At 37.2% G+C, this 16,210-nt stretch overlaps 2 protein-coding genes across 3 annotated transcripts in view; one reads left to right on the plus strand and one right to left on the minus strand.

Annotated features, from left to right (window-relative positions):
* Positions 1 to 957: 957 nt before the first annotated feature.
* Positions 958 to 12,466, minus strand: LOC139689905 (E3 ubiquitin-protein ligase RNFT2). Its single transcript, XM_071587025.1, has 6 exons — positions 12,098 to 12,466; positions 11,536 to 12,019; positions 11,018 to 11,195; positions 7,757 to 7,910; positions 5,830 to 6,045; positions 958 to 3,593 (listed from the first exon to the last, which is right to left on the minus strand). Exons 1-6 carry the CDS (start codon positions 12,305 to 12,307, stop codon positions 3,273 to 3,275), a joined length of 1,563 nt encoding a protein of 520 aa, XP_071443126.1. The 5' UTR covers positions 12,308 to 12,466; the 3' UTR covers positions 958 to 3,272.
* A 119-nt stretch (positions 12,467 to 12,585) lies between these two features.
* The window catches only part of LOC139689912 (small G protein signaling modulator 2-like), a 269,278-nt gene continuing 265,653 nt past the window's right edge, over positions 12,586 to 16,210 (plus strand). For both annotated transcript variants that reach the window (XM_071587030.1, XM_071587031.1), the window contains exons 1-2: positions 12,586 to 12,834; positions 12,928 to 12,971. In XM_071587030.1, coding sequence (XP_071443131.1) covers positions 12,816 to 12,834; positions 12,928 to 12,971 — 63 coding nt within the window. In that variant the 5' untranslated portion in view covers positions 12,586 to 12,815. The remainder of the gene's footprint in view (positions 12,835 to 12,927; positions 12,972 to 16,210) is intronic.

The following is a 16,210-nucleotide window of genomic DNA, read 5'->3' on the forward strand; positions in this document are numbered from 1 at the left end:
CACAAAGCCAACTGACAACTGCTTCTTACACTTCCTCGTCTGACTGGAATTTCTGTCTTCCAAGGTGTTTTTTGTGGGCGGGAAACAAGTGGCAGTCACTGGGGGAAACGTCCAGGCTGTGAGGAGGGGAGGTCAACGATATCCCAGCCGAATTAATTGAGTAGGGTGGTCGTTTGATGCGACATATGTGGACGCGCATTGTCATGATTCAAACACACTCCTTTGGTGAGACACCTTGTCATAACCGAGGACCTCCGACACACAATATTCTGTGCAGAGAAGTAGCCACTCTCTTCATTAAGGCCTTCCTTTATCTCATGAAGGGTAATTCTCTGGTTATTGCGCACCATCTCGTCAATTGGAGCCACCGTTGATTCTGGCGAACTCAGCCGCTGCTAATCGTGGACGTTTTCCCAGCCATAAAAACACTCCCTGCACCACTTGCGCATGTTTTTGATGACCATACACTTCCACTAAATGGCAATGAATTTATATAGGAGAAGCAGTCGTCAGTTGGCTTCGCGACACAGCGGGAGAAAGGTACGATGCCAGTATTAAAAAGCTGGTTACAAGAATGGAAAAAGTGATTGATCATCAAGGCGACTATGTAGAAAAACAGCTAAATGCTCAACCTGTCCAACGATGTACACCAAGTTGAGAATATATTTGATTTTTCATGAAAAAAAATGGAGACCTTATTTTTCGAATCGCCCTTGTATGAAGTAGACAATTTGTTTCCAGACAATATTTCTGCAGAAAAGACAATTTATAGAAGCTGCTCAGATTTAGAAATAATAAACGTGTATAATATGATATAAAATTGATATAGATGTATTAGAATGATTAGATGATATAAAAGATAATGATCTTATATCCTTAATCTTTGTCTCTTATTAACCCTTTACTGCTTACAATTAAAACTAAGAGAATTATTACAAAAAAGTTAAAGACCAAAAGTATAATTCATGGAAATGTTTATTTAGGTCTGAAAATAAATAAAATATATCAAGAAATTAGTTTGAATCTAGTACTCAATCGTATCTGATCATGACAGTTCAAAAACATTTCATTAAATTTTGTTATCACAGAACTTAAAAGCAATTCATGCATCAACTTACCCTGATTCCACAAGTGGAACTCAGATGTAAATGTACATTGATACATACATTCATGGAAATGGAGAAAAACCAAAGAAATATTAACATATTTGCTAAATTTACTAAGATTGGGGTAAATAATCATTCATTTTTCAATAGTTAGAGAGCAGTACCAAAATGCCCGACCAAAAAATTCTGAAGAGTTATATAAACATAGAAATTTCCTAATCAAATATAGGTACTCATCATTCTGATGGTCAATAGCCTTTACAAATCATGGAAATTTCAATGACATTGAGCAAGTTACAAATAGCTACGCCTCTGGCACAATAAATAACCCAACAAATAAAAAGGAACTGGAGGATTTCATTTCACTTCAAAGATTAAAGGATGATGTAGGGTGAAACAGTAACAAAATAATAAAAAATTACCCAAGGCCAGCATTGTGGAGGTGTTCTCATTAAAATGCCACCAAAATCTTAGTTGAATGGATTCTGATTCTCACAATTAAAAGAAAATATAAAATTAAGACAGTTCAAGGTGAACATTATTATGTAATTAGAACTTTTTAAGTGTTACACAACACTGATGTTGTTTTGGATTAATTATACATTCATGCGGCAAAAAAATTACCACGTATGTAATTCACCTGTGAATTTTCATATCATGTATTCAGACCTCCCAGCATCAAGGCGGAAAGTAAACCCACAATTTCCCAAAAAAGCCTATTACATTTTTACAGAATAGGAACATTATCAGTGACCTGTAAAGTTGTAAATATTAAATCAATGGGTACTGTTCAGTATTGCCTTAACTCTTAAAGTGAGTAACTATTTTACTCTCATCAATACTAATTTTACTTTAAAAAAAAACGTTCATTTGAAAACATACCTAATATACAGTACACATAAGATGTAAAAACAATTGATTCAGTCATGAGGTTCCATATGCCTTGGCATTCCATATACCATGAAATGTTTGACATAATAAGCACCCAACAGTAGATAACCTAATCTATTTCATCACATGGATAGGTAGATCGATATAACCACTGCAGCAGCTGACAGGTGCATCCCCTACGAACTCAGTTGCAGGTGAGAGACCATTCCATGGCTTCTAGAACTCACTTGCTCTATACAATACCTCACTCCAGCAGCAGCTGAATGAACATTTCATCAGTGTTTGGACAATGACACATTTTTATGAAAATGATCCAAGAATAACCTACTCTGCTCTTACATATCAACTAAGTAGTTAGCAATAACTTTGATAGGGGCAAATAAGGCTGCAAGTAATTGCATGAGTGGTGAGAGTTTAACTGAACAATACCAATCATATTCATAAGATTTTTGTACCCATTTAGAGTGAAAATGAAAATAATTTAAATTTTTTAAATATTTTCTCGTACAATTCCTTTTAATTGGAGAGAATAGTATACCACACCATGTATTCCCTTTTAAATTCACAGCAAGTAATTACATACAACATTCAAAATTTATTTTCATGACGGCATTACAACATTGAATTGCAATCATGGATGCAGCATATTTGACAATTTCTAATTACATGACAATATTCTGTTCATGTCAATTTCGATTCCTGTTCCTTGCAAAACTTTTACATTCTGCTCAACACATCATACCCTGCATGAAATATTTTTAAGTACAAGTGCATTTAACATTTTATTCTATAGTCAAATGTAATGACAAAAATAAATTTTCCTATGAAATAACTAATTCACGGGTGGCAAAATGTGTCAAATAATCATAAAGATTTATTCTGATGCCAGAATTATATCCTACTAAATTAACAGCACATTTTCCATTCATCTATATTTTATACAGGTTTTAATGCTTATATATCAATTTCTTTGGCTTGTGAGAGACTTTATTCAAGCAAAAAAACCACATCCCAAAAGCACGGCTGAGAGCAGAACATTGTTGGCAGCTCACAATGCAATTGCCCAAACAGGAAATAGCACTCACTGCATTTTTTATATCTTATCCAGTATTTTCCGTGGCTGGAAGGAATGAATATGGGTTGTGTGCTGTACCAAATTGTGTATTATTTCCCTACTGACATTTAAGATATTTAATTTATCATTGGCAGAATAACAACTAGGTTAAAACAGAGCAAACACCACTTTTGGAAAACGTTGTTTCAATGGGAGCAATCTCAATAAAACTGAATTACATGGGTAGTAGATCCATCCCTCCACATTGGCGTAACCTCATCTTGATCATCTTCTTCTTCTGGTCCCAACTCAATGTCTCTTGCACGCTGGTTTCTCCTGGAGCCGTTGGCTGTTGGTACTTTCGCTCGGCAGAGGGGACAGTTCTGTTCCCTGTCCAGCCAATGCAAAATACAAGCCTCACAGAAAATGTGGCGGCCACAGCCTTGTGACAACAAGATGGGAGAGGTGAATGAATCTTGACAGATTGGACACCGATCACCTGCTTTCAGCAGTTCCTCGGCTGAAGGTCGTACACCAACTTCCTAATAAAAAGAGCAGTTCCACTCGAGGGAATCAGCAAGCTAAGCAAGAATATCAGACTAATATAATCTAGATTAAGTTTCAATGAAACATATTCACTGTTATAATGGATTACTGTAAACAATGCAAATGTGGTAATATTCTTTTCACTCAAAAATGAAATTCCTCATCAAACTACCAGATATACAAATACACTCGCCCAAAACCCCGATGACTTCAAAAGTAATTATATTAAAAGTAGGAGGTAACCCCATTATCCAAGATTGTATCTCATTAATATTTGCTTATGACCTTCTCTATATGTTAACTGTTGAGAGCCATTCACAAAACAAATATTTCATGAAAGATCCCAATTAAAGTGTAATGCTCAATGGAAATATGAAATGGCTATGAGTGGGATTTGCTTATGCTTTGAGCACACATTGTTCTGGTGAGCGAAACTAAATCAAATTGTAAGGCATTGGGGTCAGTTCCAGGCTCCAGAAACTAGAACTTAAAAACATAAATTCTGGAACTGATATTTACCATTACTTTAAACTTTTTTTTAGACATTTGAGCATTATAAAAGATTGTAATACCCATTGTGCATTTTCAAAGAAAATCATTACTTTTAGTTTCAATTAAATAGAGAAACCCAATGTGAAAGGTTTCTCTCCCCAAAATGGTTTTTTGCACACAATACCTTGAAGCAATTGGTCATCGATCAAAAAAATATGTGAAACTGCTCTTCTACATTTCATCATAATTTCAGATAATGTGCATACTACAGAGCTGATAAATGGAGATTTTTAATGTGATATTTTGAAAATTACTTGTTTATTAAAGACCTAAATTATATTTAACACAAACAAGTGTGCCATGCTTCATACATCTGCAACCACATCACTTTATAATGGTCAAGCCCATGTAGCAACCATTATAAATATATAAATGATTATTTGAAAAAATACCATTCTCTAATTGTTTTACTCCCCATACGCAGTGGTTCGTACAGCCCCAATAAGCCTTAGGCTGATAATCAGGTTTCCCATCGGCTCAACCAGCAGATTTAAGTCAACAACTACCACAACACACCCTATTGGCCTGGTTAGTAAGGTGTGTAATTTTTAATCCTTGATTGAAGAATATGATTAGTGAAAACTTAATTGAAGGAAAGAGCGGATTTGTCATTAAAAATTGGAAGAGAATTATTTCAACATTTTGAAATTACCATTAAACAATTTTTCAATTCATTATTTTTTTATAATTCCCTGCTTGCAAATTATGGCCATAGACTGAACTAGCATTACATTATAATCAAAATAAGAAGTTGCGCAATGAAAAAAATGGTGGAAAATCATTTCCAAGATACCAGATTCTGACCCCTGCCTAATATTCTTAACAAATATGCTTTCATTTTCTTGGTTTTCCACTCAAAAGCTGCAGGCCTGTAAAGTTAATTCGAAATGACAGATATGACAGTGTGTTTTGTACGAAACATGATATAATGTTTAACATGCTTTTTATTTTTCTTATTAGAAGCCTGATGATTAATTTCAGTCATTTTACACAGGTGAAAACAAAACTCCCTGGAAATAGACATACAGGTCACACCTACGTTAACCTCAATCAACCTCCCTCACCTCATGTCCAGCGCTTGCACCACCCCATTCAAGCGCTGGGTTTTTCAACATTTCCAAATGTGATACCTCAAATGTTACTCGACTTTTCCAACTGAATAACCACCCTAATAGCCAAAGTACGAGTAAAAATGGAAATTAAATGGGAAAGAATCTTTTAGGCATTTAATTTAATATATTATAAATTCAGGTTCCATTTAAATAACTGTGTTCTCGATATTTATACATAAAAGACAAAGGTAATGAGGGTGTCAAACAAATAATAAAATTAGATATTAATTTTGTACTTAGTGAAATATAATTTGCTTTGCATATACTTTCAGGCTTATTTTCTTTAAATCTATGTTAATATTCTAGTAAGGCTCTGAACATTAAGAAGTCAAAGTGATGCTAGCAGCTTACAGTTTCAATTAATATCTATTGCCAAATTTTTAAATTATACTTCTATTATAGATTTCAAAATTGATCAAAACAGGTTCATTTATTGTTGAAATACGTACAACATTTCTGCCCTATTTCAAAAATAGATGAGGCCTGGATCCACACACACAGCAAACAATAACACAAGCCATATAACATTATAAGAGCATGTGGGATAGTATGATGTTCTTAACCTTACCAAGTCTTGCATCACCATCGTAAGAGCTGCCTTCCAAGCTTTGACTTTTCTCAGAAGCTCTGATACTTTTGAGACAGCATAAGCTGCACAGAGGAGTATGCCAAAAACTTTTCCTGAACCTTGATATGCCTCAATGAGGAAATATAACCAAGGCTGGACTGGACATAAGCTTCGATAGAACTGTGAGGTTGTTTCAATGAAGTGAAACCACTTCCCCTGTAACCAAAACAAAGTCCATTTCAGGTGACTAATTTTTTTTGCATACTGCATCCAAAATATCACAACAATATTAAATCTGGATAAAAAAATGAAAATGGTACCATAAACAGAAAGGAAAAACATATTAATCTAATCACAACACTTAGGTATATGCTACAAAATTTACTTTAAATGGATCACTCAATAATGTCCATACTGTGCAATGCAGGAATTTCACCGTTTGAAAATCACTCACCATGACTGGGATTCGATGCCAGATCCCTTAATATCTGACTGAGGGCATTAAATCCCAGTCAAAGTGAATGATATTTTCAATGTGATTTTTTCACATTAATTTTAATCAACTTCTTAAACCAAAGGGAGATACTCCCTGGTCATTGGTCGAAATAAATGCTGGAAATTAAAATTCTATCAATATTTTGACACATTTAGGAAGTAGAGAAAATAATGACACCTATGAGTTAGTTCACCTACCAATGATGAAAAACCACATCCCAGAAAAATGGATAAATTATACCTCCCTTCAGTTTAAGGTGATTAATAATATGGTATTCCTTTCACTTTATACTCATGTGAGTATTGGCGCTTTCCTTTGGCACAATTATGGTGAAGTCTTCGTGGGCTTACCCTGGGTTAGTGCGTCAGCTGCGTTAGTATGTTTGAAGGACTAACTGTGTCATCGAAATGTTGGTAGCAGACACACTAACCTGGTGGAAAACCTGCACACTTCACTCAATTATACTTCACCCATGACTTCACCAATTTATACTTTTCTTTACTTATTTCAATATTTCCAATTCCATCACATAATGTAGTAATGGTAATGAAAGCTGCAAAAAATCATTTAAAATAGGGAAAATGTTTTGAATGTTTGGAGTCTGATATCTCATCATTCATGATATTAATAATCCCTTGGCATTGAGTGGTTCAAGGTGAGCACGCAACTCACACTCACTGAGAATAGTGATTATTGATGGATTAGATGAGTATGAATGACTTTCAACCAAACGTCATAATTATGATAAAACCAAGGCCTAAAAACCCAAAAATTTGATTAAAAGCCTTTTATTGTTGTCAGCCATTTTCACCTTTTACTAGCACTTTGTGATTCACTAAATAACTGAAAGCAGGCATTACAAGCTCTGTTACATGGAGCCTCTATTAAACACTTCAGAAATTTTTGAAAGATTTTCGGGAAAAAGAAATAATTTTTATCAGTAGTTTCAGGGGAGGCGACGGAATTTGCACCCATAGGGATGCGTGGAAAAGGACGAAGGGTGGAGAGAAACCTTGCGACAGCATTAACATACTCTTAACGAAAGGTGTCAAGGGGTCAGCGGCTTAACATTCCTTCCGGCGGACGGTGTACTGACTCAAAAGTGCCCTCCACAAAAAGCACCTCAAGTAGGGATACCCCAGAAAAATATCTGCCACCTCCGGGATTTCAACCTGGGCCCTCTGGGTTGGAAGCCAGTACGATAGCCACCGCACCATCGCGATCTCAGAAATAATTTATTTTCTACATGAAATGAAACATCTATCAAATGCCGGCAAGTATAAATGTTACCAATAGAGAAATTACCAAAAAGGAGCTCGGGAAGTAACACTATAAAATCCTTCTTCTTCTCCTGGCCGCATCAAGTCTTCTGGAAAATCTTAAAACCTAACACATCATACATCACGTTTCAAATTGAACATTACTACTCACTCTTTTTTGATATGCTATTAGTGATGCAGGCAGGGAAACAAGGCAGCCTTTCACTATGACAGTAATCATCTTCAACACAAAGTCAGTCACACAGACTAACCAAAATAAATCTGACACTGCTAAGGGCTGGCTGTATGGTGGAATCAAAAATAACCTGAAAAAATCGATTCAAGCAAGTCACAAAACAAATGGATGCAATATAAGTTAAATGTAAACAGTTTTCATTATTAGTACAACCCAAAAATGCATCAATAACTACAAAGGGAAGAGAAGATAGCTGGCATTAGTTGGCTTTCAAGACACAACATTCTAAATTAAATGAAGGCGAAACTCCTTATCTCATAATCAGGTTCCTTATACAATGCTTGAGCGGATACTTCACCAATTGTTATTCAGAAAATAATCCAGTTAGCACGTTACATGCTTGTTAATGAAAAATAAAATATGCAAAATATTAGCCCACGACACTGGGCCGTTGACCAGAGGGCCGGGTCCAACTCCAGGCGATGCCTCTGGACGCCCTCAGCTTCAACTACGTTGCGTAATTTTTCAGGTAACAAATCTTCCTGGGTAGCTATGGGTGGCACAAGGAAGGATGCCTATATGGCGATGTGAGACTTTCATATGCCATTGGGCTCAGTAGTGGGCGAGATCTACCCCGAACTGTCAAACTGACCTGAGGGTTGACAACTGTGGTTTGCTTTACACCATGTAACCATAATTGGGCTTGAATCAGATACAGATTGAGGGTAACAGGTTTCATATTCAACTCCTCGCCTTCACGTTTCCTTTTTACAAATTTACTAGAGCTGCAATGCTTTGCCTTGGTCCGTTGCGTGACGGAGGCTTTTTGCCTTTTCAGCCGCCAAGGCTACTAAGGAGGGGAGAATACTTCTGCGTCGTCAAGACGATCTATTTCCTTCCCTCTCAGAGCAGCAGCCTTGGCCTCATCTTTGCTGGCAGGGCTTCTTCCTCCCGTGTCCAAGCTATGGGGCACTCATGATGGTTTCGGGGGCAGACTTGGATGTCGGCGATCTTCCGCACGAGGGGTGCTTCCTATTCCGCTGTTTCCTTGAAGGATTTACCCAAGATCTTCGGCAGGATGTCCAGGGGTTCCAGCTTCCAGTCTTTGTGCATTTCAGAGACGTGGTCGCAATGACTGCGTCCCAAGTGAGTTCTGCACTCCTAACCATACCGGTGCTGCAAATGTGACGACGGGCAAAACACAACCGGTACAGTCGACGCTTCGTGTCTAAGTGCTTGGGACAGGCGGGCGAATAATCAGCATCGATGCCAACTAGGCGTGGTGAATGCCTTCACACAAATACGAAGGAGTATCCAGTCTAATGGCACTCCGAGATAGGGAACCTCAGATTCTCGCGGTAGAACTACTCCATTCCCTGACAGGTCCACTCCGGGCAGCCTTCCACGTCCCGAACGGAAGACAATTGCCTTCATCTTCTGTGCATTGACTGCAAAGTGCCATCGATAATACCAACAGAGAAATTCTTATGAAAAATCTATTGCCCCCATCATTTCCCAGCACAAATCAACTCATTTTGCAACTGCCGAATCATTCTCAACCAAACGCGTCAAGTACATACTGCTCAAAATTTAGAACTATACAATGTTCACAATTTCAATCAATCTCAAAGTCTAATGTACATACCTGGGCATGAATATTGCTTGACGGATGACATAAGACTTCAAAGTAGGGCAAAATGAAGATCCTTTCAGAATACATACGCATAATTAGGCAAATTAATATGAAATTTTCCAACACTGAAATAAAAATTTACATAAAATATGGCCCACTTTGTCTTCCCATTCATGAGAATTATCTGCACAGCAGTGTAATAGCCTAAGGAGTTGATCATTTGGCTACTGAGCTGAAGGCTCTAAGAGTTTAAGTGATATTCTCAGATGCTTCCAGGAAAGCAGTGTGGTTTCCTGGATATCAGCATATTTTGCAAAACTACAGGTAGTGAGGGGAAAGGACATCACCTGTTACCCTGGACATATACGTTTCACATGCCTCAGGGCTTACTACGTGAACACTACCCATAACTATTAAACCATTTGAATTACACTGATTACCACGGTTGCCTGCAAAAAAATGAGCACATGAAGTTTCACGAATTTATGCCAAGATTTAATGGGACTATTTTTGAAAGATGAAGCAGTCATTATTTCACATGCTTGTCCATTCATGGAAATATTCATTGATACAATAATACTTTCACTCTTCTTAAGGGTAAAACCAAGGGTTAATGATAGACATCAAATCTCTTGAAGATTAAATATTTTGCCTTCTACAATTCTCTCTGTACCCCTCAAAGTTTTGTAGCTTATTGTGCCGACATTCTCACAGTGACCATACTCTTATGTCACCTTAAAAAACCCACTATCCGCTGGGTTTAGGCTCTTCTTTAAGCATCATTACAGCATCAGCAGCAATACTACACTCCAGGCTGACAACATAATTAACTTTATTGCTCATCTGTTCTGTGAATGCCACCATTGCCAATCCAATACTTAACAATAGACAGTGGTATTTGTGGCATCATGCAGTGCCATTTTCCCAAACGATTGATTATTATAAAATATGGATATCAGTGATCCAGGGCTACCCATTATTTCATTTTCCATACAATCCCTTTATTTCATTAGCATTGAAACCTATTGCTTCTAAACATGATTTGCTATCAGATGGGAAAATTACCTTGCAAACCTAGGAAAATACAGCTAAATTGCAGGGCAAAAACTGAGCACAGACTTCATGCAAGCTGCAGTGGAAACATAATCCATTCAGCAGGTTAACACCCAAACCCAGGGAGACTTCCCATCATGGAGATCAACATCTCTGTCAGCAATAATCATATGGACAGAATTGGTAGTGAATGAATGGTGTTGCCTTACCAAGTCAGGAAACTTGGCTTTCAATGAATACATCATGCATTAGTGTGAAAAAGTGATCACATGATTCAGGCATCCAATCTCCTACATTTGAAATCATTTTACGGCCCAATTCGCTGATTCTTTTTCTTTATTTTTCCAAAATTAAAATTCAGAAACATGTCACAAAATGTTGACAAAAATCGATGACAACTCATATTATTTGAAAAAATAAATACTTTTAACCGGTATAAAGGAGAGAACCTGAATTAAACTACCACAATAAACACGAATGAAATAACTGATGCCATTTAAGAGTATTCATGAATATTGGTTTAAGAAATGGTATAAAGAAATATGTCGTACCCAAGATGCATCCGCTGATCCTGAAATATGTAGTAAATGGAAAAGATGCACACAAGGAGGTTGAAAAAAACAAAATACAGGTTGGGCGCACTCCTCCTAGATTGATTGCCTGCTTCACGTTTCACCACCAAATTACCATAGCTGAACGCCATCAGCATGCCAGATAAAACCAGAATACCTGTAAAATAAATGGTATCCAAATTACCGTCCATATTACACCTGAGCTCACTTCATTAGCGAATTCATAAGGATATCTCGAAAACAAGTCCAACAATAAACAGAAAAAAAGATAACCAAGAGAATGAGTTAGGAACAACATTCTCAGTTTGCATTAACATCAAATGTTGAAGTAATAACTAACACTGTAACATGGAATTCAGTTTTAAATGCACATATTTACAGGTCGAGGGCTTCGTGAATGACTTCCATTCCTGTATTTTGCATTCGTCAATTAGCAAAGCAAAGCATAATTTATTGGTTAACATTATAAAAGGGTAATAATCCCAGAGTACACTTACCAACTCTATGATCGTATATTCCTTTGACCAGGAGTATTAAAACAAATGGAAGGTACCTAAATATCACTCCTATAAATGCCCTAGTTTCTGGACTCTGTCTCAAAATATCACTCACTGTTATTGTTCTAAGGTTGTGAAGGGACGATGGCTGGGCGTTTGAAGGAGCTGAGTTTCTCCCATTATCACTCCTTTCATTTGACTCATTACTATTCGCACCATTAGTACCAGCATTCATTGTCTCACTGGGTTGATGATTTTCATGACGAGAATTATTTACATTGGAGTTCTCTGACCCAGCATCACTAGAATCACTTCTTTGTCCAGTGCCTATTATTACTTCGAGTCGAGGCATCGGGTTTATCACGGCGATGTTCGATTCTGCATGTGGTCTTGCTGGGCGTGTGTATGTATTCGTGATAACAGGATTGCGACTAAAATATTCTTCGGCAACTCTCGCAGAACGCGATGGATCTCTCATAATCTCCTACGAAATCATTTAGGAATAATAAGTATAACGACATATACAACATCAAAGCTGTGGAACAATATATTTACGACGTACCTCCCAAGCATCTTGAGATAAATAATGTCTCATTCGCTCTCGAATGGCATTATAAACATTAACCTGGAAGGAAACTCCGGATGATTGATTATTACCTCCAGGATTCATAATTCCATCAGAATCTAAACGCGTAAGATATAATCTGGAGGAATTATTTCCAATGTGAAACATTAGCGATGGCAAGGGACGGTTCTCCATTCCATCGGGCATAATGCATTAACCCATAAAATGTCAGGTTAATTGTTCACAAAATACGAATAACATGCCCATAACATTAATAGGAACACAATCAGGCAAAACTTTCAGATTAATGTGAAACAAAGTATTCAGCCTTTAATACTAACAAGTATTTCGTCGTATTTACTTAGGTATTACTAAATTGTTCCTGAAGGTGGCAGTATATTCTATTCAATCGAAGCTGCGCGCTGCGATTGTTCGTTGTCATTACATCGTCTGCCAAATCGTCTGCCATTGGAGCTTGACGGAGCTTGGACACGGTATCGGTGTTGTGCTGACTGTTGCCGACTTGTGTCATAAGAAAGGTTGCGCCAAGTGCGAGTTCATATGTGCCACAGGTAGGACGTACGCAAATTGAGACACAACCACGGAAAGAGAAGAGGCGGAAGTAGTATTCATAGGTTCCATAATGTAGTGAGGGAGTAATTCTCCTCTGCATAATTTTGGGGCTTTACTGAAGGAGAGATCCACGTTAGTAACCATGGCTGTGACTTCAGCAGGTGATTACTTACTCATAGTGTTATTTATCTGCTCGAATGCAATTGTTGGCATCTCAAGTAATTTTAATATGAATTCCCCACTTTTAATTTCAGATGAAGTCTTCAAAGAAAAACTAATTCGGAATGTGAAGAAAGAAGTAAGTCCTGATATAATTATATCTTACGGTAGTGATTTTTGAGAGATAAGTACTACATTCGGTTTTGGTTTTTTTGCCTACTTTTGATAGGTAGGGGCGATATTCCTTATAGTTTGGGTATGCTATCCTAAAGGGCGTGTGTAATGTAGATGGGTGTAAAACATTTGATTTTTATTATTAGTAATTGAAAGGTAGATTTTCCGAAATTTTTCTCACATTCCTGAGTCACTCCTTCAAACATAATATTTACGCAATATGTCATGCTACTCTCGAAAATAAAATTAAAAAATTTCGGCGTCAGGCATAGGCCGCAATGCATCTCCTGGAATTCAATACATTTTGAGCAATGATTACATGTATTACCATCAGCAAGACTAAAAATAATGTACGACTGACGTAAGGAGGTTAGTGTTGCCCCATGTCCCTCTTGATGACCTTACCGGGTTAGGTTTTACCATTCATTTGTTTTTGCTCCTAATCGTGTGAATTAGTATCCTCTCACTCCTGATGGACAGTTTTTGCTTGCTTAAGTCGTTCGTGTTGTCAACTGAAAAGTGTATGTTACCTTTAAATGTGGGCATCTGATTTGTTCGATGCAATTTACCGCCACCATTTGTGTGTTACCAGCTTACGTTGCTCTTTTTAATATGCCACGAGTGTGTGTGGCATGTCAATAAAGGATAATATTGCTGACCTCAAATGAGCTACAATTTGATTTCAGTAGTTGTTATTGACGAAAAATAGCTTTTTTCTCGCACCGTCGTAAAAGTTTACGCCTCACACTGCATTTATGATACACTTGGTTCCCAACAAGTTTCATCAACATGAAGTGAACTCCAAACCTAACTCCAACCTTTTTATGAAATTTCACTTTAAAATGTATGGATGTATTCAAAGTGTTAGAAAGAATCATGAATTCCCATTAATACCTGGTGAAATCTTAACGAGTGTTATTCGAAAAAAATAATTTAAAAATGCATCTCCGTTAGGGCGCGTAGTACCAAGTTATATCAGTATCAGAGTCGTCAAAACCACTTCCGTGATTCTCTGTGTTATTCTATGTTTACTTCCTCTTTTCGTGAAAACATCCACCCTGGAATACTAGCAATTTTATGCTTGCTTGCTTAGGGATGAGGCCGTTTAACCGTTTTCGCCAAGAACAGTAACTACTTTGAAGTAAACGATACACTAGTATGGCGAAGTAATTATTTCCTGACTAACTGCATCTAATTTTCAATATTTTCCCCGTAGCAGTCGTTGTGATACAGCTTGGTACCATATGGTACCCCTAAGCGCTTACATATACTAAACTAAGAATTTGGAAAAATATTTAAAAAAATTAATATCACTTCCAGTATTGACCCTTTAGTGTATTTCATTTCGCATACACCATATTTATTACAAAATGGAATGTCAAGCAAAATTTTTTTCATTTAAAATACATGAAATGCAGTACATACATTAAAAATGATATCAAGTTTTTACATTTCACCTATTAAAAACTAGAAAAAGTTTACTCTTCCATATATTTCCTATATCTTCTGCTGACAATGAAGCTGGTCTATGCAATCAATGTAGCATCTACATTGAATGTCAAGCATCTCGTTCGTATCCTACTCCTTCTCATTTTCCCAACGTAGTTCTTCGTCACTGGGAGGTAGACTTAGATGGATGGATCCATCATGCATAGCCTGACACGACTCAAAATGAATGCGTATTATCGCATGCAGTATATAGGTTGAAGGAAGGTTTAAGAGTAATATTATCTTTCGCTAGTTATACCTCGCTTAGAATATGCTGGTAATGTGAGCGATCCTCATGAAGTTGCGTTGATTGCTGAATTAGATCGCGTGCAGCGTAGAGGAGCTAGATTTGTAAAACGTTGTTACAAACTGATTAGCGTATCATGAGAGACCAGGTTGAGAATCACTCGCGGTCTGAATTACAGACTAAATTTTTCCCAAAATTCGAATCTGATTTCTGTAGCGAAAGTGTTGAAACATATTATTAGCCCCGTCGTTCTACTTTAGGAGAGATAACGTCAAGAAAAAATAGAGGAATTTAGTGCAAAACAGATCTGAGAGGTCATTTTTCCCTCGAGCAATTAGGGATCAAGTTAACGTTGGCCGACCGCTCAAGACAGGAAACTATTTTGTGTAATAAGTAGTGTGGTGTGTAATCACCCCACGCCACACCCTAGCGGTAGCTTGCAGTGTAGATATGCATGGATGGATAACCACCATTTCTTTTCCGTCACGCTTTCAGCCAGTCCAATCCATCCCTCCGTCCAAAAATGTATCGTATTTTTCAGTAACATCTTGCCGTGACACATTAATTCTTTCTTTCCCTTTTTCGGACTCCGATAACATTTCTTATTGGATGAATCGAATTGCATGAGGGATCGCTATCGCAAATGCGTTGTTTTCTCCTATGATCATAGCAAAGCTATCTTTCGCATATTTCTCGGCTTTCAAATTTCTTAGTCATTTCTCTGGTGGATTTCACTTGACAGTCTTTTCGCACTGTATTTTCTCCAAATTCAGCATTTGCACCACACTCCCTCCCACGCAGATAATCGAGTTAGCTATTACTTGTGATCTATGTATCGAAATAAAATTGGAAAGACAGTTCCGTTCTCACTAGTTCGTCTATCATCCCGATCAAAGGGGTCGCGGCCTTTCCAGTCTCATTTTCATTTCCCCGTGGTACATATCAAAATCCCTCTTGATGCAAGCCAAAATTTACTAGGTATCTTCTATAGTATTGAGAAACCTACATTTTTATCCAAACCTTCCTGGTTTCCTTCGGATGAACTGTTTGCCTCTTTGCTTTTCGAAATATGCGATCATTGTATTGTTAAAACTAAGGCATAGTTCATATTTGAATTAATTTGTAAATGTTTTGCTTTCCAATTTGATAGGTTGGCGTATTTTCAATATTTTTCAGAGGCTTGCAAACGGTGCTCTACGCTCCAAAGCAGAGAATAAATGTATTCACCGATAGAAATCTCTCTCTTTCACCATCAAATGATAAATGAGCTCATTTATGGCATCTTAGGTTGCCTCCATATATTATTGTTTGCTGGAAACTGTATTATACCTAATAAGAAATAACATTTAAACGAACACCCTACATTTTCTCATGTGCTATTTTTGGATACAGATTCGATTGATGTGCTAATTGGGAGATAACCTCATCATAGAAAAAGATCTGTTCTCGAGTTGGGCCACAATTCAGAA

The sequence above is a fragment of the Hetaerina americana genome, unplaced genomic scaffold (genome assembly GCF_022747635.1).
Source record: "Hetaerina americana unplaced genomic scaffold, ioHetAmer1.1.p SCAF_29, whole genome shotgun sequence".
Lineage (NCBI taxonomy): Eukaryota > Metazoa > Arthropoda > Insecta > Odonata > Calopterygidae > Hetaerina > Hetaerina americana.